This window comes from Rhinatrema bivittatum, chromosome 4 (genome assembly GCF_901001135.1).
Source record: "Rhinatrema bivittatum chromosome 4, aRhiBiv1.1, whole genome shotgun sequence".
Lineage (NCBI taxonomy): Eukaryota > Metazoa > Chordata > Amphibia > Gymnophiona > Rhinatrematidae > Rhinatrema > Rhinatrema bivittatum.
The window spans coordinates 68,631,111-68,656,856 of NC_042618.1; the positions used below are offsets into that span (position 1 = coordinate 68,631,111).

Consider the following 25,746-nt stretch of genomic DNA (forward strand, 5'->3'; position numbering starts at 1 on the left):
CATTGAGGAAAAAAGGAAGCAGGTTCAAAAAGGTTCCTTGTTGATATCCTGGCAGAAAATCACTGCTGATCTATAGTAATGATAGACCTTGCCCTCCCGATTTGCAGCTCCTTGGCTCTATTTTCCCTTTAATAAAGAACCTATTACAGATTCTACTACAAAATCCATTACAAATTTCACTGGGTGAAAGGGAAGAAGGGGCAAGGAGAGATGTTGGCTTAACAGCCTGACTATACTTCAGGAGTCATGTTTGCTCTTCAGTGCCTGTCTGACTAGATTGTAAGCTCCATGGAACCAGGACACTTTTGTATGGCTGTGCATGGCTTGTAGTGCTTTATAAAGGTTTAACAGTATAAGGGGTTTTACATTTTTTGAGATAGGAAAGCTCTCAGGTTTTTGTTTTTTTAAACATAGAAAGCACTGAATATAAATCTGCCTTCTGAACAAAAAGGTACCAGTACTAACGTGCAGGATGCATGTTTTGAGGGACCACAGGGCAAATTCGCAGGTAGAAGGAAAAGGTGCTCGTACTCCATACAAGCAAGTACCTACCTCCTGTGTAAAAAAACAAAACAAAAATTAAAAACAACCCCTGATTGTTTCTAAATTGTTTCTAAATCTTAAATTTTGTGAAAACTATACATGGGTTTTTTGATTTTTTTTTTTTATTTTTATTTTTTTTAAAGCTTAGTTTCCTACAGGGGAAGTGTGACTCCTACCACCAATAACTTTTTGAACCATTCATCCACTTTCAATTGAATTTTTGCTTAAACATCTATGATCCTCAGGTCATACTTATTTCCTACTTGGCGCGAACCTCAGGGGCGTCCCTCTGTGATGATGTCACGCTACCCGGATATTTAAAGCCTACACTGTTTGCTAGCCTTTGAGTTAGCAAGGGGATTCTTACGGATGGGATTCGCTCTCCGTACCCAGCTACTCTGCCTCCAATATTCATTGGACTCTTACACTAATGGAGTTCCCACTCCTCGGGGCCTCACTTGCTTTTCAGGTCGCTATCAGGAAACCGGTTCTCGCTCCTCGAGGGCCCATGTTCCTTTCTCGCTGCCTGCTCCTACCTTCTCCTCTGCCTGGAAGAATTTGCTATCGTCAACACCAGTGAGTACTACCATCTCCACCTCAGAGCTTTCCCTGGAACCAGGTACTCGCTCCTCGAGGGCCTGCCTCTGTTCCAGCCCTAGTGCCATCTCCTATGTGGAACCGCTGTGTGAGTACATCACCTTCAAGCCTCTCAGCTCTCAGGGATCAGGTACTATTCCTAAATCAGTCTTAAATTGTTGAAGCAGAACTACATGCACACTGTTACATCTACTTCTTGGTGCACATAGCTTTTGTCTAGAGAACAGGAAGTAAAGTTTCTAGATGAAATAATTGCTACATGAAATAGTTTGAGAACAGATGAGGGGGAACAGTTTTAGACCTAATTCCCAGTGGAATGCAGAATTTGGTGTTAGAGAACGGTGATCAAATTTGACTTATTGTCCTCCCTCCAGTCATTAAGTAAATCTACTGACATTCTCGGTTTTATTCTCCATTCCTTTCCTAACATTGTTTGCTTTTTTGATTGCCGCCATACACTGAACCAAGGATTTCAAAATACTATACATAATGATGCCCAGATCCTTTTCCTGGGTAGTAACATCTAATATAGAACCTAACATTGTATAACTACATTATAGGTTACTTTTTCCCTAAATGCATCACTTTGTACTTGTCCACATTAAATTTCATCTTCCATTTGGATTCCCAGACTCACAAGGTCCTCCTGCAATTTCTCACAATTTGCTTGTGATTTAACAGCTGGGAATAATCTTGTCATCTACTTTAATCACCTCATTCATTGTACCCTTTTTCAGATCACTTATAAATATATTTAAAAGCATAGATGCCAGTATAGATCCCTAAGGTACTCCATGGTTTACCTTTTTTCACTGAGAAAACTGATCATTTAGGAAACAGAGAAGAGGACTATCTCTTTTAACCAGGTTGCAATTGACAATAGGACTCTATCTCCTATTCCATGGTGATAATTTTCATAGGATTCTCTAATGAGGAATTTTTGTTATAGCATATTTGGATTTTCAGAATACATTTATCTACCAGCTTGCATTTATCCACATGTTTAACACCTAAAAAAACTGAGGCATGACTTCCCTTAAGTAAATCCATTCTGACTGTGTCCCATTAAACCATGTCTTTCTCTCTTCTATAATTTTGTTCTTTTTAGAATAGTTTCTACGATTTTTACCCAGTACGGACATCTGACTCACTTTGTATATAGTTTCCTGGATCACATCTTCTTTGAAGATCAGCATTACATTGGCCACCCTTCAGTCTTCATATATAATAGACTGTTTTAATAATAGGTTACAAATTTATAAGAAATAGATTTGAATTTCATTTTTTAACTCTTTTGGAACATTGGAAGGGTACACCATCTTGGCCAGGAGATTGGCTATTTTTTTTTTTTTGTCATTCTGCCCTATTACATTATCCATGTTCACCATGATTTGTTGCAGTTCTTCTGAAATATCACCATTAAATACAGTTTCCAGCACAGATATCTCCCCAACATCCTTTTCAGTAAACAGCAAAGCATTAGTCTTTTAGTTATGGCCTTGTCTTCCCTAAGTGCCCCTTTTACCCCTCTATCATCTAACGGTCCAATTGACTTCGTCATAGGCACATTAACCACAGGTATATGATTAATGTGTGCTTTGTATGATGACCTGTCAGATGACAAAAACTGGTAGAAATATGAAAATCTTGTGTGTGAGATAATATGGGATATTGCTTTTAAGTGTTGCTACAAGGTAACAGCTTAAAAGTTGGAAATAACATATCAGTAAATGACACTGTTCCTGCTCTCAGGCAAGTCCATCTTGTGCTGTGTGCAGTGGAAACAGTCTGTGACTTCAGTTCCTTCTCTATTTTGCTGAAGGGGATGTACCTGATGTGTCAGACCTGCATTTGCTGCGTCGCATAAAATGGAAGCATGCAGTTTGCATGCAGATTTATAAAAAAATATATATATGTAAATTGTGTATGTATGTTTGTATTAATCTTGTATTCAAGTTAGCATGCAGCAGAGTGGCACTAACATCTTTTCTTGGATGTCAGAAGTTGTTCTTTCACAATAAAAGAAGCAGTCGAAACAGGGTGAGCATTAGTTTGAATTTAGCTAAATTGGCTAAATTCAACTATAAGATTACATATCCCCCAACATGAACTAAGATCAGCCAACAAAGGTGGTCTTACTGTTTCTACGGTAAGATCAGCACATCTCAGCGAGGTTAGAGACCGTGCGATATCTATCGCTGGTCCAAAACTATGGAACACCTTACCACCAGATTTAAGACTGCAGTCAAACTTGAAAACTTTCAAAAAGGATCTAAAAACCTGGTGCTTCAGGCAAGCTTTTTGTGAGTAACACAGAGGATGCAGCATGACTTCAAGATGGAGAGTTACTAAATTGATCTCATTAACTTGATTTTATTTTCTTTTATAGTTTTTCTTTTCTCTTTATAATTTTTAATGAAAATTTTATTTACTTCTAAGTTTTTATTTGTATTAGTCGATTTATTGTAATTTTTATTCTACACTATGAGATTTTAGTAATTTATTGTTTTTTTAATATGTTGTAAACCATAAAGAGACATTGTCTCTCAACAACGGTATAAAAAAACTGTACAAATAAATAAATAGTTTGTCACATGTACTTTGAAACTATGGAAAATGAATTTTATTTAAAATGCAGTTTATATTATTGGTTCCCAACCTGGGGTTTGTGAGATCATCTCAGGGAGTCCTCCAGAAGGAATGCATAAAAGCTTATGAGGGTTGCTGCAACTTCTGATTAGTGGAGCTGCTATCACAGGCCAGCAGAGTGAGAGCGGGGCCTATTATGGCCCTGAAAACGTCACCCCACATTGCCTCAGCACAGGAGGAGGAACACTAGAGCCATTCACCTCCATTAGACGCCTCAAATCACACTGTTTAGCAGAGGTTGGGAAGAGAGATCAACCTCAGCCCTCGAATCATAAACCCCAGTGCTGCACTTGATGTAGGGAAGAGAGGGGCTGATTGCAGCTGTCAGAACCTTTGCAGCCTCTGCTGTACACTGAAGAAAGCAGAAGCAAGCTGGCTTAGGGTGAGAAACATTTCCTGCTTCTGCCACTGGCCTGAGAGGAGATTCACACCAGGAAGGGGAGTACAATGGCTCAAAGTAAGAGAAGAGGAAATGGGACTAAGGTTGAGAGTACAAGGGAAAGACAGGGAGAGAGAGAGTGAGACAGGATTGGAGGATAAAGAGGGAGACGGGAATCCATAGTTGACTTGGCTAAGGGGCATGAGAGTGGATTGCAGACTATCAGAGGAGAGGAGAGGTCCCTCTGGAATCAAGCTGGACTGAGGTAGAGAGAGGAGGGAGGGAAGAAGGGAAAAATAACCAGGATCATGGAGGAGGGAGGATGAGATTATAGCCAGGTGTGGATATGACAAACAAAAATTATTTAGGGGAGGACACAGACATGGAGATCTCATTAGCTGCCTTCCCATTAAAAAGTAGGCTGCTATTTTGCTTTTTCTAAAATTGAAATTATTTTGTGACTATTTTTCAGTATCTGTAAGAATTATAAAAAAAAATAAAGTATAAGAAAAGCAGGCTAAAAGGCAGTCTGTTTTCAGAGACTGTACATTTCAAAACTTTGTGGGCAAACACATGTTTACCTATGTAAAAAGTCCCTTTTGAAAACTTATTCCCTGCCACTGAGGGTAAAAGTTTCTGTGCTGTGAACAGCATATATACTTCTGCCTACGGGGGAAAAGTAGCTAGGTTGGGGGAGGGAAAGTACATGCAGAGATTTAATTTTGAAATCCATGTGCATACTTGCAAATTACAGGCATGAACCTGCTTCAAAAGCAGATGAAAAGTACACAGGAACAAAATTACTGGTTTTTCCCCACTGGCCTGTTTTCAGAAGGAAACTCAAGTGAGCAGTTTCCCTATAAAAATTAGATTGTAGGTCTACAGGTACAAGTTGCCAACCTGGAGCTTTTTAAAACTTTTTCTTCTTTTTCCCCATTGCAGCTGGATTGGAAGGTGGAATGTCTTGACCTTCAATTATGAAGACAATTTTTAAATAACTTTTGGAAATTGCCCTCCCTTCGTATTCAGTTTCAATCATTTTATACATTAAAAGAACATAAGATTGCCATCTGGGTCAGACCAAAGGTCCATCAAGCCCAGTATCCTATTTCCATCAGTGGCTAATCCAGGTCACAAGTACCTGGCAGGATCCCAAAGGGTAGATAGAAGAATAATTCTGGAGTGCATCTCATCATTTCTTGTGTGTGTGTGTGTGGGGGGGGGGGTGTCTGGGAAACATTTTGAAGCTGAAAAGGGATCCATACTCCCTGAATGGTTGGGAGCCCCTGGTCTATATCTGATTTATGTATTGCATTTATATACTGTTATTCTGTGCTCAGTCATAAATTTACTAAGAATAATATTAAAAAAATAATAAAATTCATACAATCATAAGCTTACAATAAAATTATGAATACATAAAGGGAATAGAAAAAACAAAACTAATAATTCTAATAAAACACATTATACAAATCATAAAATACATTGAAAAGCACCAATGACATACATGTGTTAAGCTTTTACAGGGAAAACTACTTTTTAACCCAGGACAAGCAGGATGCTAGTCCTCACATATGGGTGACGTCACTGACGGAGCCCTATCATGGAAAACTTTCTGTCAAAGTTTCTAGAAACTTTTGACTAGCACACTGAGGCCACTGAGCATGCCCAGCATGCAATAATTCCCTGATCCACAGGGGTCTCCCTTCAGTCTTCTTTTTTTCCGTGCTGCTGTTAGCCTCATGGGTAAGGAGCCCTGTGTGGTAAATTCACACTAGAAAAAGTTAAAAAAAATTTTCGGAAAAAGTTATCCCACTGTAGAGGTCTCCCTCTTTTTCATCTCCGGTGAGTGATTTGAATTTTCCGGTCGATTCAGTTATCGATAAAAATCCAGTCAGAAGGTTGTCGACGTCTGTCCGGCCTTCAATATGGCTACCAGGTTTAAAAAGTGCCCGAATTGTTCTCGCACTATGTCCATAACGGACCTGCACGTTGAATGTGTACTCTGTCTCGGCGAGAGACATGATGTGTCGACATGCCCGAAATGCGCTGAAATGACACCAAAGGACAGGCGAGTGCGTATGAAAAAGATGGAGCATCTTTTTCATCTTCAATTGATGCTGTTGACTTTGACTTCAACACAATCGAATCCGGCTGGAGCGGTTAAAAAAGTAGTTCTAAAAACTAGACGTTGTCCGGACAAAGCGGGTGATCGACCATCACCGACCCCCTTCCCGGTCGTCGATAAAGTCTACTTCCATCATCTAAACAAAGAGTGTCGAGAATCGACAGAAGCACCAGCATAGACATTGGAGGCCTCCGGATTCAGACACGATGTCCAGAGTTCCCTCGATGCCCATCGAACCAACTCCTAAGAAACCTCTGAGGGAGGAGTCACTAATGCCCTTGAGGCCTGCGACTCCTAGGTGATCCCCACCGATATCGGTGCTGACAACCGTGCCTCCACAGGGACCTGTGGAGAGGCCGGTTTCACCTTCACTGCCTCCCCTATAGCTGCTCTGACTTCATCAGCTATAAGGGAGGAACTGGACAGTTATATCCACCAGGCAGTTTGAGATGCAATCCGAGAGATGCCTTCGATGCCAGCGCCAATGCTGATTCCACCTTCAATGCCAGTTCCATCGCCGGTGCCAATCCCTTCACCGGTGTCAAGTCCATCGCCGGCTCAGACTCCATCACCGATGCTGGCACCGATGCTTACACAGACACTGATGCCGGATCTATCTTTGTTGGTGCCCATGTTGGCTAAATTGGATACTCTTATTGGTGCCATTCTGGTGCAGCCAGTCGATGCTCCGATGCCACAGCCTATAGGAGAAGAAATAACGAAGGATCTACCGATACCTGAGCCCATACCAGGACCATCGGGAATCTCTTGTCCCAAACCTCTTTCTCTCCATTATTTTATTTCCATTGAGACCACCGATGAAGCCCTCGATGCCATCCTTCCGTCCTCCATAGATTCCTCCACGTCCACCTTCTTCGGACACTTGGGATGATCCAGATACAGATACTTCATCGGAGGATGTTCTATCGGATCTCTCTCTTCCAGAGGGAAGGAGGAAGTCCCCTCCAGAGGACCTCTTTTTCTACTTTCATTAAAGAGATGGCTGATACCATCCCTTTCCACTTAGTATCGGAAGAAGATACTAGACAGAAAATGCTGGAGGTATTGCAATTCGTGGATCCACCAAAAGAAGTCCTGGCAATACCAGTACATGAAGTTCTTGTAGAATTGCAGCACAGTTTATGGGAACACCCTTGTACCATACCACCTGTGAATAAACGGACTGATGCCACCTATTTGGTACAGCACATTCCTGGCTTTTAGAAGCCCCAACTAGAGTCTGCCCAAAAGAAATCTAAGAGGATTAAACCACATTCATCTAATCCTCCTGTAAAAGAACACAGATTTTTGGATACCATTGGCAGAAAGATGTTTCAAGGCTCAATGCTAGTTTCCAGAATTGCGTCCTACCAACTTTATATGATGCAGTAACAACGTAATCTGTGGAAACAACTCCAAGAATTGTCTGAATCTCTTCCCCAACAGTTCCAGGATTCTTTTAATAACATAATTTATAAAGGCCTGGAAGCTGGAAAACATGAAGTTAGAGCAGCATATAATAGCTTTGAAACTTCATCCAGGATGGTTGCTACAGGCATTAGTGCTCGCAGATGGGCCTGGCTGAAGGCCTCAGACCTAAGATTAGAAATACAAGAAAAACTTGCTGATCTTCCTTGTACAGGAGATAATCTATTTGGAGACAAGGTAAGTGAGGCAGTCTCACAACTGAAAGAACACTTGGAAACTCTACGTCAGTTTTCCTCTGTTCCGCCAGAATCCCAGCCTTCTGCACGTAGACCTCCCAGGAAAGATTTCAAAAGGCCATATTATAGACCACAGAGATACTATCCTCCAACAGTAGGTCATCAAGGCCAGCGCAAAGAGCACAAGTCCGACAACCAAGAGCACCTAGAGCTCAGCCTCCACCACAAACAGGCCCGGCCTCTGGATTTTAAAAACTCACCAGAGAACAGAAGCCTGTCTGCCAATCTGACCCCAAATCTACCTGTGGGTGATCGGATCACCTTTTTCCATAAAAAATTGGTCGCACATCACTAGCGACCAATGGGTGCTCTCAATCATATCTCACAGATATTATCTGGACTTTCTCACTGTACCAAATGATACTCCACCCACCTTGTCTTGGACAGTGAACCATCACTCCATGCTTTTACAAAAATAATTATCCACCCTTCTAAGAGCCAGGGCCGTGGAACCAGTTCCCCGACCTCAGCAGGGCAGAGGATTCTACTCCCGTTATTTCCTCATTACAAAGAAAATAGAAGGCCTACGTCCCATATTAGACCTTTGGAAACTCAACAAATTCCTACGGAAAGAAAACTTCAGAATGGTATCATTGGGCACCATGCTAGCTCTACTTCAAAAAGGAGATTGGCTCTGTTCTCTGGATCTTCAAGATGCTTATGCTCACATTCCCATATTCCCTCCTCATCGCAAGTATCTGCGATTCCTGGTGGGACGTCAGCATTTCCAGTACAGAGTTCTGCCATTAGGACTTGCCTCAGCACATCGAGTGTTCACAAAGTGCCTGGCGGTGGCAGTGGCCCAGTTGCACAAGGAAAGTGTACATGTTTTTCCCTACCTGGACGACTAGCTCATCAAAAGCCAGACAAGACAAGGAGCTCTCAACTCTCTCAAGCTCACAATAAATCTATTCCTTTCATTGGGATTCCTAATCAGTTACCAGAAATCCCATTTCATACCATCTCACCTGTTGCAATTCATCAGAGCAGATTTAAACACCATAATGTCAAAAGCTTTCCTTCCAAAAGACTGTGCACAGACACTCTCCTCATTAGCAGAATCTCTACGCACATGGACACATGCGACAGCCCATCAATTACTAGCTCTCCTGGGTCACATGGCCTCCACAGTTCATGTCACTCCTATGGCTAGATTAGCCATGAGGATCACGCAGTGAATACAAGCCTTTCAACCACTGTCCTTCCCAATTCAAATAACTCAACAACTACGTTCCTCACTTCTCTGGTGGACGAACATGGACAACTTGCTCACAGGCCTACCTTTCCAACAACCAATTTCGCAAGTAACTTTAACTACAGGGTGGGAAGCACACCTAGGACATCTTCAAACTCAAGGTACTTGGACGAAACTCGAAGCACCATTTCAAATCAATTTCCTAGAGCTTCGAGCTATACATTATGCGCTGCATGCGTTCAAGGACTTCCTTTCACACAAGACTGTTCTACTACAAACAGACAACACAGTAGCCATGTGGTACCTGAACAAGCAAGGAGGTACCGGCTCGTATCTCCTTTATCAAGAAGCAGCACAAATTTGGCACTGGGTCCTAACACACTCAATGTTTCTCCGGGCCACTTATCTAGCAGGCATTCACAACTTAGTTGCAGACCGCCTCAGTTGTCAGTTCCAACCTCACGAGTGGTCCCTGGATCCCAAAATAGCGACCAGGATATTTCAACATTGGGGTCAACCATCAGTGGACCTCTTTGTATCCGAACTGAATCACAAAGTGGACAACTTTTGCTCCCTGCACAAGCAGAGAAACCAGTTAGTCAAGGACGCCTTTGCTTGCCACTGGAATTCAAGCCTTCTCTACTCATATCCCCCAATACCGCTAATAACCAAGACTCTAGTGAAGCTACAACAGGACAAGAGATCCATTATACTCATAGCCCCTTATTGACGTCGACAAGTATGGTTTCCCATACTCCTCGATCTCTCAATCAGGGAACCAATTTGCCTGGGCACAACACCCACTCTTATAACTCAGGATCGGGGTAGGTTGTGCCATCCCAATCTTCAATCCCTATCCCTTACAGCCTGGATGTTGAAAGCTTGATCTTGCAACCACTCAGTCGTTCAACTAATGTCTCTCAGGTGCTTATAGCTTCACGTGAGCCTTCCACACGAAAAAACTATTGTTCTAAGTGGAAAATATTTACCATGTGGTGTACGCAACAGGGTATTGACCCTTTCTCCTGCCCCACACCATCTTTATTAGACTATCTGTGGCACCTCTCAGACTCTGGTCTCCAGACCTCGTCAATAAGGTTACACTTAAGTGCAATCTCAGCTTACCATAATACCGTAGGGGATGCACCAATATCAGTGCTACCCCTTGTTAGTAGGTTTATGAGAGGTTTAATTCACCTTAAACCCCCGATACGGCCACCAGTCACAGAATGGGACCTTAATGTGGTGTTAACCAGACTCATGTGTTCTCCTTTTGAACTCATGGATTCCTGCAATGTTAAATTTCTCACTTGGAAGACTATCTTCTTAATAGCCATTACATCTGCTAGAAGGGTTAGTGAGTTACAAGCACTTGTCATATACTCACCCTATACAAAATTCCTACATGACAGAGTGGTACTCTTTACACACCCAAAATTCCTTCCCAAAGTAGTTACAGAATTCCATTTGAATCAGTCCATAGTACTACCCACATTCTTCCCAAGACCTCACGCTCACCAAGGTGAGAGAGCTTTACACACCTTGGACTATAAACGTGCACTTGCATATTATTTAGACCGCACTGCAGTCCATAGGAAATCCACTCAACTCTTTTTGTTTCTTTTGATCCAAACAAACTCTCTCTAATTGGCTTGCAGATTTTATAGAGTTCTGCTATGTACAAGCAGGCCTTCCTCTCCAAGGGTGAGTAAAGGCGCATTCAGTAAGAGCAATGTCAACCTCAGTAGCACACTATCGTTCGGTGTCAATAACTGACATATGTAAAGCAGCAACATGGAGTTCTCTTCACACCTTTGCAGCTCACCACTGCCTGGACAAGGAAGGACGACAGGATTCAGCCTATGGACAATCTGTCTTAAAGAACTTGTTTCCAGTATAATCCCAACTCCTTCTACATCCTACCTGCTGTAATTTCAGGCTCCCTCAAATTTTCCAACAGTACACCAATTGTTGTGCCTGTTGCACAAGTTGTATGCTGTTGGTCCACTATAAATATGACTCAGCTTATTGCTTGCTAATCACCCATATGTGAGGACTAGCATCTTGCTTGTCCTGGGATAAAGCAAAATTGCTTAGTTTGTAATAGGTGTTATCCCAGGACAGCAGGATGTAGTCCTCACAAAACCCGCCCGCCACCCCGCGGAGTTGGGTCCCATACGTTTTATTATTTTATTTTTTGCTAAAGCTTGTTGCTACAAACGAGACTGAAGGGAGACCCCTGTGGATCAGGGAATTATGGCATGCTGGGCATGCTCAGTGACCTCAGTGTGCTAGTCAAAAGTTTCTAGAAACTTTGACAAAGTTTTCCATGATAAGGCTCAGTCAGTGACGTCACCCATATGTGAGGACTACATCCTGCTGTCCTGGGATAACACCTATTACAAGATAAGCAATTTTGCTTATTAGGATTCCATTCTCTGGATACTTGCAGGACTGAGGGGTGCTCGGACTGGATCTAGGACTGGCTGGAATCAGGAGTCTGGCAGGTTGCATTCAGGAACAATAGCGGGCTTTACTAGCAAGCTGCAGTTCTGGCCGAGTTTGTCAGGAACATTTCACACAGAAGCAGGCTTAATTTAGAAGCTGGCTTTGCAGAGCAGAACCTGGAGTCTGAGTTACATTGACTGACTGATTCAGGCTTGATCACAGAACTGGACTTACAGGCTGGAAGATAAGTCAGTAGCAAGTTCATAATGAAGCAGGCTTGGAACAGAAGTTTGACTGACTTTAGATTCCAGCTCCTGGCCTGTAAATTGCACCTTCAGGAGGAAGTCTGTTCTGTAGCAAGAGGTAGGTCAGAGTTCAGGTTGCTGCGAACAACTTCCTGCTTCCTAGCAACTCCTTTAAGCTGAACCTCTGCCAATCTCTGTTAACCATTGGTGTGTTTCTGAGGCAAACGTCTCTTCTACTGTTTCTGCTTTCTTCAGATGCCTAGCTGGTCTAGAGGCTAAGACTTTTAGTCCTGAGCTTTGGAGCTGACACAGGCTTAAGCTCTGCTTCCCCCCTCTCCCCCCAGAGTCTGGGTCTTGTCCTGATAATTACATATTTCTAAGGTTTTATTTCCTGATTTCATATTTAGAACAAGGGTTTCATTAATATTTTTTTAAGGTTTGAAGTATTAAGTTGTATCCAATTAAATATTAGATATTACACACACACACATAATAATTGCTTTAGTGAATCAAGACAGGGGCACTTTTACAGTTTCTAAATGAGGTAACCAGCATGGCAGATACTACCATAAGAAACTGGCTGGGCAGACTGGATGGACCATTTGGTCATTTTCTGCTGTCATTACTATGCAACAGATCTTTAATTCACAGATATTACAGGGTAACTTTAGATTGCTTGGAATTAATCATCTGACCTTCACAATATTTAGTCTTGGGGGAATTCTGTGCTACTGCGGAGCACAGAAAATAGCAGAGGAGACACCGGCATGCCGCGAACAGAGCACACTAAGACAAAGGCCCGCGAGTGCAGTGGGACACACTCCACTCACGGCAAAGATGAAGGCCTGGGCGATCCGCTCGCGGGGAAGATAAAGGCCCTGGTGAGAGAGAATGTGTGTGGGTGAGAGCAGGGAGAGGGGTGTAAGAGAGGGAAGGGTGAGAGAGCATGGGAGGTAAGAAGGGGGGGGGGATGCTTGAGCGTGGGTTTCAGAGAGAGGGAGCCTATATGAGGAGATTGTGAAGGAGTGTGTGTATGTGTGTGAGAGGTTGGGAGCTTGGGTGTATGTGAGGGTGCTAAGCCTGTGTGAAGGGAGTGTGTGTGTGTGAGAGAGAGAGACATAGGTAGCCTGGGTGAGGGTGTATGTGTGAGAGAGAAAGGGAGCTTGTGTGGGTGTGAGTGCAAGAGAGCGGGACCCTGTATTGAGGGAATGTGTGTGTGAGAGAGTGAGGGATCCTGTATGAGGGTGTGTGTATGTGTACTAGAGAGAGGGAGCATGTGTGAGAGAGGGAGGGACAGAGGGAGCCTGTGTGAGGGGTAGTACTGAGAACTGGGTCAAACTCTGGGACTGGCAATAGAGTGGAAGGGGTTGAGCCTGGAGGTAGAGGGGAGAGATGCTGGCAGGTGGAGGAGTTGGGGCCTGAGAGGGCAAAGTGGCCAGGGGAGTAGGGAGAGCAAGTGGAAGGGACACTTACAGTGAATTTCTAGGGAAATTCTGCTCAAAATATTTAAAATTCTGCATGTTTAAGTAATAACTTTTTTCTGTATTAATTTAAAACGTAATTACTTAGACTATCATGTAAATTGTTTTTTTGACCAGTATGAAGTTTGCAGAATTTTAAGTTTTTGTCGTCAGAATTCCCCTGAGAGTAAATATTAGTTTTTCTCACCACACTGATAATTGGTATTTGAAGCATTGTGCAGTCTCTCTTGGCAGAATGTCTGTGCTAGTCAAAGATGCAGGTAGCTTGAAGCAGGGATATCCAGTCAGTGTCTGTTTTCAAACACAAGCAGGAATGCAGGCAGCTTCTATACTGGACTCTTAGCAGTGGCAAGGCTGGTCTTTAGGGTGTCAATGGACATTCTCTGATAATAGAAGCCCTTGATAGACCTTTTTTCCTGGATTTCACTTTATATTCAGTGAATTGGCAAAGTGTACGCACATGGATGAGAGTCAAGCATAACTCTTGACTGGATGTTTCTTTCTTTCTTTTTTTTTTTTATTTAAACAAAAGTGAAGAGTTCATCTTTACATGTGATGGCATGGTCTTAGGAATGCTTAAAGATAAACAGCATCTAATCTGTGTCAAGAGTTCTTTGCTTCAGGCAAGGCCAGATGTAGACAGTTTGGAGCCTTGTCAAGGTTTATAACCTTGTTTTTCTGTAATGTCTGCATTTTCCAGTTCTTAAGGTGTAGTGAAAAATCCAAAGTCCTTGCTGTCATTCCATTTTTGTTTGGTTCAGAGAAAATAGGCCTTGGTCTAACTCAGATTTGTGACACATTTTGTGCCCTCACTTTATCTGACAAATAAGTCTGACTTGTCCAATTTGGTATCATACAATTATAGAAAAAGCTGGAAAGAGTAAGAGGTCCTCTACTCCATCCTCCTGTCTCATGGCAGAATTCACTGTATCTAAATTATACCACACATTTAATCCTAATGTTAAACATTTTAAGGGATGAAAGTCTTAATTCCCTGGATAACGTTTTAGCTAGTGCTTAATTACTCTTACACCTTAGTTATTCTTCATATCTAATCTCTTTCTTCCCTACTACAGATTAAACCCTTTATTTCTGGTCTTATCTCCAGTGGAGAAGAACATTTGATCATCTCTGTATAACCCCTTTCAAGTATTGTAGGTAAAGCATATATGTAGAGTAATTGGAACCTCCAACAGTACTAATTACACTGTTTAAAAATGTATTAGTCGCTCAAACTATTTTTTATCAGAATTTTGTTTTTGTTTTTTTATAACAATGCATTAAGTTGATCTAAAATTACAGATTAGTTTTCAGATAATACTGTTTAATATAACAATTTCTTCAGTGACTTAGACTTTCATGGTTTCGAAAATAGCAGAACAGATTACTGACAAAACTTTTGCATGGATTTAATTCAGAGAAAATAAAGGCTATTTACCCCAAAATGAAGAGTAACTTCAGACCTTAAGTTTTTTGTTCTCTTGCCACAGTGGGTGAGAAGATGATTACTTTCTCTCTGTTAAGACGTTCACATCTGTATTCAGATTTGGAAGACTCAGCAGCTGGATGCAGATGTCTCACGTCAGCATCTGTCTTCTAACACTGAAGATCAGGCAGGGACATTAATTTGGTCCCAAGGGTGTTGTCCATTGGTATTGGGAAGAGTTTGGTAGGCTTTTTGGCTGCTTTGTTTGACTTCTACAGAAGAGAATAGTTAAAATACAATCATAGTCAATCCATATGAATGAGTGTTAAGCGTAGCTCTTGATTAGAAGCTTCTCACTTTTTAAAAAAAAGAATTGAAGGGTTCATTTTAGCATAGAGAACTGCATGGTCTCAAAATGACATTAGAGACATTGGCAGCAGTGCCAAGGATATGTTTTATAACCTAGGCATTCTTTCTGCAATGCCTGCATTTCTCAGTTTTATCAGAGAGAATATCCATAATGATGTGCTTCCATTTTGTTTGGCTTAGAGCGAACCAAGTTCCTTTTAAGTTTTATGTTCAGAAAATGGTGACCTGAATTGTCCCTACAGTGTTGAAATTATGGTATCAAGTCACTTCTCTGTCCATTCTATAGGTTAAATAAACCAAGCTTTCCTGTATAAGTCATATTTAATACTTTCATTTTTATTTTTCTTTGTATTTTTTTTTTGTCAAAAATCAGTGGAAAGAGTGTAAAGCAGGCAGTCATGGTATGGAATAGAAAAGAAGGTAGGCTCAGGAGTTTGCCTCCACCTCCTTTCACAGAAAGGCAAAATCAGTAGTGGAAATCAAGAAAATCTAGGCAAGCACAGCAGGAGTACAAGGCAATAAAGCCAAAGATCAAAATAGAATATGTTGAACTGCAACAAGTAAAAGGAAGAGTGAGCAGACTAGAAAGGCCTGTTCTTTATCTGCTACCATACTATTTTATGTCCATGTTCTCCTTGCTGTGTGGGGGCCCAAAACTGGACATAGTAACATTTGTCTGTCAGCAAAAAAAAAAAAAAAGACCAATTGGGTTATTTAGTCTATCCAGGAGTTCCTATCCACTCTAGCAGGATATATATTATTATCTTTAGCAAGCTTGACTGCTTTTAGGATATTGCTCCTACAGGTGGCATGGGCAGCATACTGCCACTTTGCCAATAAATTAATGGAAGTGGAGCAGGTACTGGGTATAAATTGTCTGTAGCTTTGCTTAATAGCATTTCAATATGATGCATCTAATACACATTCCTATATGAACTAATACAATTTGTATCGAACCAATTGAAATATACATGCTATTGCTATTTAAATGAGTTATGTCTTCTTATTAATGGCTAACCTCTCTCTCTGTTGGGTCCAACTCAAAAAATCTTTGGCTCTGTGGCCATGGTCGCTCAAGTCCATCTGCTGGGGCTACTAGCCTGTCTTTGTCATCCTGACCTGCAGCATTGCAAGGCCAAGCCTGTCCCAACTGGCACTTTGCAACCTGTGGCAGCAAAAGGACTATGCCGTTTTAGTCTTGTGTCCACCCACTGGACCAGAGGCTGACCCTACAGTGGCAACACTTTTATAGGGGGTCCCAGTTGGACCTAATGGATTGGGCTGATGTCCCATACTTCACCCCTTTGTCAGACCCAAGGAAAGCATAGGGAGGCTCCTGCCATGAGCAAGGACAGCTGCTTAGTTTGTTCTCAAGCCCCACTGCTGCAGCTAGAGAAACACTTCTTCTTACAGAACATTGTGAAATGAACTCAAGAAAACATACAATTCAGCGTTAGAACGATGAACTCCAACCACCCAACTTATAGACTTGTGGAGCTGAGACGGATGAGATTGTGTGCAAGCACCAAACTACTCAACCAAGACACAAGCTTGGACAATTTCCAGTTGACTAGTTTGTGTGATTTTGGGTTTGTTTGCTCCTCTCCAAACTCAATGAGGAATTATATTGGACCAGATCAATGCTGCCACTTGGAAGATTGACCAAATTTGGCATATACCCACTTTCATTTGGTCAATCAATTGATGAGCACAGATTATTTCAACCCAGATGAATCAGAGAAGGTAAAAGATGAATACGTAGCCTTGACGAGCTCGGCTGGCTCCTCCATATTCCCATTTTAACTTCAACCAGCACACTCTAACTCCTCTGATGGCAAGGCGAAGATACTCTTCTTAGGGGGCTGTTCTGTGTCCACCTCCCAGCCCAGAAGATGAAAGAATGGCTGCAAAGCCACACAGTCTTCGTGTAGTCTAGAAGAGGAATATGAAAAGAGGCAAACTTATTGAGTTAGGTTGATTTAGCACCTTGCTGCACCAATCCGGGATGACCCTATTTCTATACACATCCTCCCGAACATATCCCTTGTAGAAGTTAAAATACTAGTGCACAATGTGCTTAATCACTTTGGTCAGAAGGCCCTGGGAGACTGCAAAGGTCTCTGCCCTTATCCTGAATGAAGCAGTACAGAAAAAAACTATCTTAAGCCCAACTACGGCTACACATTTGAGGGCTATGCCAAATTGGAATGATGTCAGAGAGCTTAAGTCTGTGTGCACCAGCCAAATCCACCCCCCCCCCCCCCTTTGGGGAATCTTCTAGAAATCTGTATGCATTAGGGTTGTTAGCCCAGGTGCGTACCACAAACAGATCTGTCTGCCTCTGCCAAGCTGATTGGTCATAGATTTAAGTATGATCAAGACTACCTTGTATTCCACTACACGCTATGGGGCAGATTTTAAAATGTACGTGCACGGCGTACATATGTGAGCCCGATTTTATAACGTGCGCATGTAACAAGATGCCCGAATGGGAGGTAGGCAGACGTGCACCGTACTAAACGCGCGCACACACACACACACACACACTATGATACAAGATATGAGATATACAGTAATGAAAATATAGCTTTATTTACAGCACACATACTTCATTTCCCGTGACTATAATACATACCAAATCAGCATCCTGCCACTCATTAGGTCAGGGAACCCCAGTGCAACCGAAAAACAGGAGCACACAGCTAATCAGCATCCTGCCACTCATCAGGTCGGGGAACCCCGGTGCGACCGAAAAACAGGAGCACACAGCTTCAACGGGAAAGATCCTGCACCACTCGTCAGTGCACAGGTGAGGCTCCAAGTTCCCACCGGAGGACCCTGAACTTTTATAGGGCTTTGTAAACAAGTGTGTGTACGTAGATGAGCCAGCACCTGGGTCTGGGAACCTTTCTGTAGGGCTGCTGGCCAGGCATTCCTCCTCCTGTTGAATCAGGCACAGACAAGCTACTCTCCCCCACAACCACTTGTGTAAGCCCTACTAATAAACAGCTTTTTGCTTAAAAAACAAGTCCCCAGCTTAAAATGTGACAGGACAGCATAATGTTTGTTCTGAGAGCATTTTTTTTTTAACCCATCGAATTACAGCGTGCCACGTTGCCTTCCTCCGTTCCCTACCCCCCCCCCCCCCCCCCCCCCCCCACCTTCCCTTTCCCTAACTCTCCCAGCCCTAATCTAAAACTCCCTAAAAAATGTCTTACCCAGTTATGCCTGCTTTGAGTAGGCGCAAGTTGCGCACGCCGGCTGATGGCCGGCTTGTGATCCCAGGCACAGCAGCAAATGGCCGCTGTGCCTGGAGGCTCCGGCCCCACCCCGCCCCTTTTTTCAAGCCCTGGGACTTACACGCGTCCTGGGGCTTTATGCACGCCGCTGGGCCTTTTAAAAATAGGCCCGGTGCACGTAACCCCCCCCCCCCCTCCCCATGCGGGTAGGGCTTTGAAAATCTGCCCCTATGTGTTTGCAAATACACAGGAATACAGAGGGGCCAGAACCCTGTAGCTTCCTTCTCTGTCAAACTTGGGCAAACTCCCCACCGTACACTGGCTCATGCCGCACAAACCAGAACGATAGAGCGCAGGGCAGTTAATATCAATATTTATTTGGAAATCTTAATATGAGCTTGGTTATGACAGTAATACAAAGATATAGATATATTGGTAATGACAATAATAGCAATATGGTGTGACATCCCTTATATAAACAGTCCAGTGTAGAAAAGTGCATGGTGACAGCTTCTCAGACAAGACCAACATACGTCCTTCTCGCTCTACCTTGCTTGGGTCAGTCTCCCCCCCCCCCCCCCCCCCCCCGAATTCTTTGTGTTTCTTTCCTGCCACATAGTAAGGGATTTTGCCAGAGATCTGCTGTACATGTTAGCAGAAAGTAATTGTGTTGGGGGTTGACCTTTAACCATAGAGATGTGCTTGGCTTTAGCTTGGGGCTAGGGACATGCCTGTACATATTTTTGTATATTCTCTGTTGCTGCAAGGATGTTTGTGTAGGCTCTGAGTTAACTAATAGTCACTTAGACTACACAATTCCATAACACCTTGCTGTCTGAAACTTGCACATTGTGCCAAGGAAGGCTGGTGAACCCTGGAGGATGACATATTGGTGAAATTAACTTGCTTCCTCAGGGTTCCAAAAAAGGCAAATAAAAATGCAACTCAGAATGACTTCCACAGTTGAGGAACAGATATCACTACTTCTAAAAGAAAGAGAAGGATTTGATGAGTGGACTGGTGCATACACCTCTGGATGCTGGCTCTAGCTTCCCTAGCAAAACCCTACACTAGCTAGAAGGAAGGATTTGGTCAGGTCCTTCCATTCACTTAACTTGTGAAGACTACCACCCCTACCATGCTTGTTGCCATGGTGCCATATGACAAAATCTATGAACTGATTAGAGGTCAGAGAGATCAATCTGAGATATTCCTGCTGCAACTAGCATGCAGGAATCTTGTCCAGCCCCTCACATTTAACTGCCATATTATTGGAGCCACCAATGACTTCAGCAGCTTGAGATTCCATTTGCTGTACTGTCCCAGAGGTGGGCTAATACCTGGGTAGGCCTCTCTTTGCTTCCTGAACCAAAAACCTGAAATGAGACCACTGCATCTGGGATAAAGCATCGGCTATGTCCTTTAAAAGTGCCTGGGATGTGTTTGGTGGCTAAATGAATATTCAAGACAAGGCATCGGAGTACCAGAACCCTAAGGAGCTCACTTGTACCCAGACATTTTGCTGTCTGCCTGTTAACCACCTTTTTTTTATATACCACCTATAATGTTGTCAGAACACAGCACTACTGTCCTGTTAGCCAGACTGCAGCCCCATAAGAATAAGGCCCCTATTACTGGGAACAAATTGAGCATCATAACATTGCCACTTAAATGGAGATAAATGGGTTGGATATACAGGGAGGTGGCACATCAAAGTTAGGCTTTTGAAATTGCTACAGTACATGCCATTGAATTGCCCATAGGTTTTACCCACATTAAATGTACTTAATGTGAGTAAATGGCTTTTGAAATTTGCTACAATAGTATGTTACATTTTACATGCATAACTCCTTTTGAAAATTCACCTGTTAGGGAATAACATGAGATCCCATGATAGCATGGGATCTATTTACTTTTTTGGGATCTTGCCAAGTATTTGTGATCTAGAAAAATAGTGGAAAGTGTTCTAAACATCAAAATCACAGAACACATAGACATGGCTTAATGGAACAAAGTCAGCATGGCTTTACCCAAGGCAAGTCTAGCCTCACAAATCTGCTTCACTTTTTTGAAGGAGTTAATAAAACATGTGGATAAAGGTGAACCGGTAGATGTAGTATACTTGGATTTTCAGAAGGCGTTTGACAAAGTTTCTCATGAGAGGCTTCTATGAAAAGTAAAAAGTCATGGAATAGGTGGCGATGTCCTTTTGTGGATTACAAATTGGCTAAAAGACAGGAAACAGAGAGTAGGATCAAATGGACAATTTTCTCAGTGGAAGGGAGTGGGCAGTGGAGTGCCGCAGGGATCTGTATTTGGACCCTTACTTTTCAATATATTTATAAATGATCTGGAAAGAAATACGACGAGTGAGGTAATCAAATTTGCAGATGATACAAAATTGTTCAGAGTAGTTAAATCACAAGCAGATTGTGATAAATTGCAGAAAAACCTTGTGAGACTGGAAAATTGGGCATCAAAATGGCAGATGAAATTTAATGTGGATAAGTGCAAGGTGATGCATATAGGGAAAAATAACCCATGCCATAGTTACACAATGTTAGGTTCCATATTAGATGCTACTTTACAGTAGAAAATGCTATTTTACAGTAGAAAATGTGTGGGAAGAGCTAAAGAACCTGAAAGTGGACAAAGCCATGGGGCCTGATGGGATTCATCCAAGGATATTGAGGGAGCTCAGAGATGTTCTGGCGGCTCCGCTGTGTGACCTGTTCAATAGATCCCTAGAAACAGGAGTGGTGCCGAGTGATTGGAGAAGAGCGGTGGTGGTCCCGCTTCACAAGAGTGGGAACAGGGAGGAGGCTGGCAACTACAGACCAGTCAGCCTCACTTCGGTGGTGGGAAAAGTAATGGAGTCACTGCTGAAAGAGAGAATAGTGAACTATCTACAGTCCGGAGAATTGATGGACCAGAGGCAACATGGATTCACCAGGGGAAGATCCTGTCAGACAAATCTGATTGACTTTTTTGACTGGGTAACCAAGGAATTGGATCGAGGAAGAGCGCTCGATATCATATACTTGGATTTCAGCAAAGCTTTTGACATGGTTCCGCACAGGAGACTGGTGAATAAAACGAGAAGCTTGGGAGTGAGTGCCGAGGTGGTGACCTGGATTGCAAATTGGTTGACGGACAGAAGACAATGTGTAATGGTAAATGGATCCTTCTCTGAAGAGAGAGCGGTTTTAAGTGGTGTACCGCAAGGATCGGTGTTGGGACCGGTCCTGTTCAATATCTTTGTGAGCGACATTGCGGACGGGATAGAAGGCAAGGTTTGTCTTTTCGCGGATGACACTAAGATCTGCAACAGAGTGGACACGCCGGAAGGAGTGGAGAGAATGAGACGGGATCTAAGGAAACTGGAAGAGTGGTCGAAGATATGGCAGCTGAGATTCAATGCCAAGAAGTGCAAAGTCATGCATATGGGGAGTGGAAACCCGAATGAACTGTATTCGATGGGGGGGGAAAGGCTGATGTGCACGGAGCAGGAGAGGGACCTTGGGGTGATAGTGTCTAATGATATGAAGTCTGCGAAACAATGCGACAAGGCGATAGCAAAAGCCAGAAGAATGCTGGGCTGCATAGAGAGAGGAATATCGAGTAAGAAAAGGGAAGTGATTATTCCCTTGTACAGGTCCTTGGTGAGGCCTCACCTGGAATACTGTGTCCAGTTCTGGAGACCGTATCTACAAAAAAACAAGGACAAGATGGAAGCGGTACAGAGAAGGGCGACCAGGAAGGTGGAGGATCTTCATCGGATGACGTACGAGGAGAGATTGAAGAATCTAAATATGTACACCCTGGAGGAAAGGAGGAGCAGAGGTGATATGATACAGACCTTCAGATACTTGAAAGGTTTTAATGATCCAAAGACAACGACAAACCTTTTCCGTAGGAAAAAAATCAGCAGAACCAGGGGTCACGATTTGAAGCTCCAGGGAGAAAGATTCAGAACCAATGTTAGGAAGTATTTCTTCACGGAGAGGGTGGTGGATGCCTGGAATGCCCTTCCGGAGGATGTGGTGAAGACCAGAACTGTGAAGGACTTCAAAGGGGCGTGGGATAAACACTGTGGATCCATAAAGTCAAGAGGCCGCCAATGAAGAGTGGGTGACTCGCCAGAATGTCAAGAGGCCACCAATGAAGAGTGGGTGACTCGCCAGAATGATGGCTACTGCCTGGAGACAATACCCTTATTCAATAAACGTACACATGCTTACTGTGACTCCAACATCATTCTAGCTTCAACAGCAAGAGGAAATGTGGAATAAAGGATCTGCACTCACAAAGGGGGAGTAGCTGGCTTGTTACGGCGGTTACTACCCCAAACCAAATAAGCCTGTTACTTCAATTTCTATGCAAATACAGCAGAGCTCTCTGCTTCAACGGCAGGGGAGAAGAAAAAAGGGTTCACACTCACAAAGCGGGGAGTAGCTGGCTTGTTACGGCGGTTACTACCCCAAACCAAATGTGCCTGATACTTCACTTTCGATGCATATCCAGCATAGCTCCCTGCTTCAACGGCAGGGGAGAAGAAAAACAACCAATAAGGGCTGTATAACATAGTCTGAGTAAAACAAATAAGCATGGGTGTAGCTTGCTTATTGCGGCGGTTACTACCCCTACTACCCCTAACTTATCAGCTAGATATTCACTTGGATGCAGCTCCATCACTGCTTTCTACATTAATGGTGGGGGTGGAAGGGAAATAGAACCAAGAGCTAAGAGAAACAGATAAGTATGAGAGAAAAAAGTGTGTGAAGCTTGCTGGGCAGACTGGATGGGCTATTTGGTCGTCTTCTGCCGTCATTTCTATGTTTCTATGTTACCCAAGAAAGAGATCTAGGCGTCATAGTGGATAACACATTGAAATTGTTGGTTCAGTGTGCTGCGGCAGTCAAAAAAGCAAACAGAATGTTGGGAATTATTAGAAAGAGAATGGTGAATAAAACGGAAAACGTCATAATGCCTCCGTATCGCTCCATGGTGAGACTGCACCTTGAATACTGTGTACATCTCTGGTCGCCGCATCTCAAAAAAGATATAATTGCGATGGAGAAGGTACAGAGAAGGGCTACCAAAATGATAAGGGGAATGGAACAGCTCCCCTATGAGGAAAGACTAAAGAGGTTAGGACGTTTCAGCTTGGAGAAGAGACGGCTGAGGGGGGATATGATAGAGGTCTTTAAAATCATGAGGGGTCTAGAACGGGTAGATGTGAATCGGTTATTTACTCTTTCGGATAATAGAAAGACATGGGGGCACTCCATGAAGTTAGCATGTGGCACATTTAAAACTAATCGGAAAAAGTTCTTTCTCACTCAACGCACAATTAAACTCTGGAATTTGTTGCCAGAGGATGTGGTTAGTGCAGTTAGTATAGCTGTGTTTAAAAAAGGATTGGATAAGTTCTTGGAGGAGAAGTCCATTACCTGCTATTAATTAAGTTGACTTAGAAATTAGCCACTGCTATTACTAGCAACGGTAACATGGAATAGACCTAGTTTTTGGGTACTTGCCGGGTTTTTATGGCCTGGATTGGCCACTGTGGGAAACAGGATGCTGGGCTTGATGGACCCTTGGTCTGACCCAGAATGGCAGTTCTTATATTCTTATGACACATCCTCTTCAATCCTTCTCATCATACTTGCCATCCACAGAATCCTCTATCTAAGGTAGCAGCTGCCCTGGAAAGGTCAGGAGTTCCTTGTTGCAAGGATCTCTGTACAACCATCCTGTTCCTTCTGCCACATTTTGCTGGGGGGCGGAGGTGAGCTTGTACCCACTCAATGCCAAGCTCTGCGGCACCTGCACATATCTCTAACAGCTGCTGCAGGTCATCTTTGTGTGCTCCCTGCTGCATACTACTAGTGCGCTCTGTTCCCTTTCCAGGGGTGCTAGTGACAAAGTTAATATTAACCTGGGCCCCCCTGCTCAATGTCCTGTTGGGGCTACTTGGCACTCCCTCTGCCTGCTGACATCCTCGCTCAGAGTTTGTGCTCAGTCTTTTGTATCAGCTTAAAGCTGCCTGCAATGGTGGCCACTTTTTCGATGGTCCAGACTTCCTGTCTCAAGCACTTGTCCTTGTTGTCATTCTCTATTGCTGAGCTGTACCACTCTGCCTGGCATTGGGTCTTGTGCATTCCCCTCTTCCAAAGCAGCTGAGGGAGAAGGGAGAAGTCCTGCCCAGAGTCACACTGGGGCTTGCCAAGGAAAACAGGCAGCCTGAAAGAGGGTCTAGAGTTGGCCCTCAGAAGAGAGGCCCTGAGGAAGCAGCCCTCCCTGTGGAATGCTGAAGCCAATCAATGGGTGAGAGGGAGCCCCCAAAGAATAGCTGGCTATTTGTGGGGGAAAATAAAGCAAGCTGGATCAAGTTGGACATCCCCCCCCCACCCCCCCCAAAAAAAAAAGGTCCTACCTGTGCCGATAGGCGCTTAAGTAGAAACTATTCCAGTGTCTTCTAGCTCCACCCATTGCCTGCTCCAGTAGGCTGGCCAGCCTCTCCACTCCCCACATGCCACCAAGCACCTTGAGCTGGTTGGAAGAAAACGGAAGCCGAAAGGGGGGATGGGATCTATGAGGCATGCTGGAGTGCCCCACCCAATTCAGCACTGGACTTATGTTATCAAGTCAGTTTTTGGGTTTTTTGTTTTTTTTTTCTCTTCTCTATACAAAATCCTATACTTAGACACCCGTTGGCCTCCCCACCCTTCCCACAACAAATCTTGATTACTGAGCATACACACTATACTAATGTAGGAATTATTTAACATTTTCATTTCACTTTTTTGTAGAGCGAATCTCTGGTTGTATGTGATGTGGCCGATGACCTTGTGGAGAAGCTGAAAAAGTTTCGCTTTCGTAAAGAAACCAACAATGCTGCCATTATAAGTAAGTTAAAATCCTTGCCAGCAAAGTTTCAAGGTCTTGGTTTTCCTCTCTTTCATATAATTTCAGTTAAATGGCATGATCTGTGCTTTAAAAATATGACATTACGTAGCCTTCTGTCTAACTTATAAAATGGATTATACTAGCTGAAACGATGCTGATATCTTCTGTAGTGAACACATTGTCAAAGCATGTCTACAAAATTAAAACTTTACTAATCTGAAAATTAATGCTTTATTTTTCTTATACTGTTTATCAAGTTAAATGGTTCTGCTGTTTTGCCTCTTGTATGGCAGAAAAGTAAGAAATTAAAAGGCCACCTGATAGATTAATGAAGACACCACCAACATACAGATGCTCAGGGTCCAAATTCTAGCTTCTGAGTCAAGTGAAATGAGTTTGGTCTGGGCTAGA

General features: G+C 43.1%; 1 protein-coding gene and 1 long non-coding RNA gene across 4 annotated transcripts in view; one reads left to right on the forward strand and one right to left on the reverse strand.

The window, feature by feature from the left end:
- LOC115089890 overlaps window positions 1-17,120 on the reverse strand; it is a 35,957-nt gene extending 18,837 nt beyond the window's left edge. The window contains exons 1-2 of the long non-coding RNA XR_003856263.1: window positions 16,868-17,120; window positions 14,828-15,087 (exon numbers count right to left, since the gene is read on the reverse strand). This is a non-coding gene — a long non-coding RNA (uncharacterized LOC115089890). The remainder of the gene's footprint in view (window positions 1-14,827; window positions 15,088-16,867) is intronic.
- The window catches only part of GMFB (glia maturation factor beta), a 92,802-nt gene that overhangs the window by 21,160 nt on the left and 45,896 nt on the right, over window positions 1-25,746 (forward strand). For 2 of the 3 annotated variants that reach the window (XM_029598294.1, XM_029598296.1), the window contains exon 2: window positions 25,239-25,335. In XM_029598294.1, the coding sequence (XP_029454154.1) occupies window positions 25,239-25,335 (97 nt within the window). Of the gene's footprint in view, window positions 1-14,465; window positions 14,548-25,238; window positions 25,336-25,746 lie in introns of all 3 variants that reach the window. The other variant, XM_029598295.1, reaches the window with a different exon arrangement.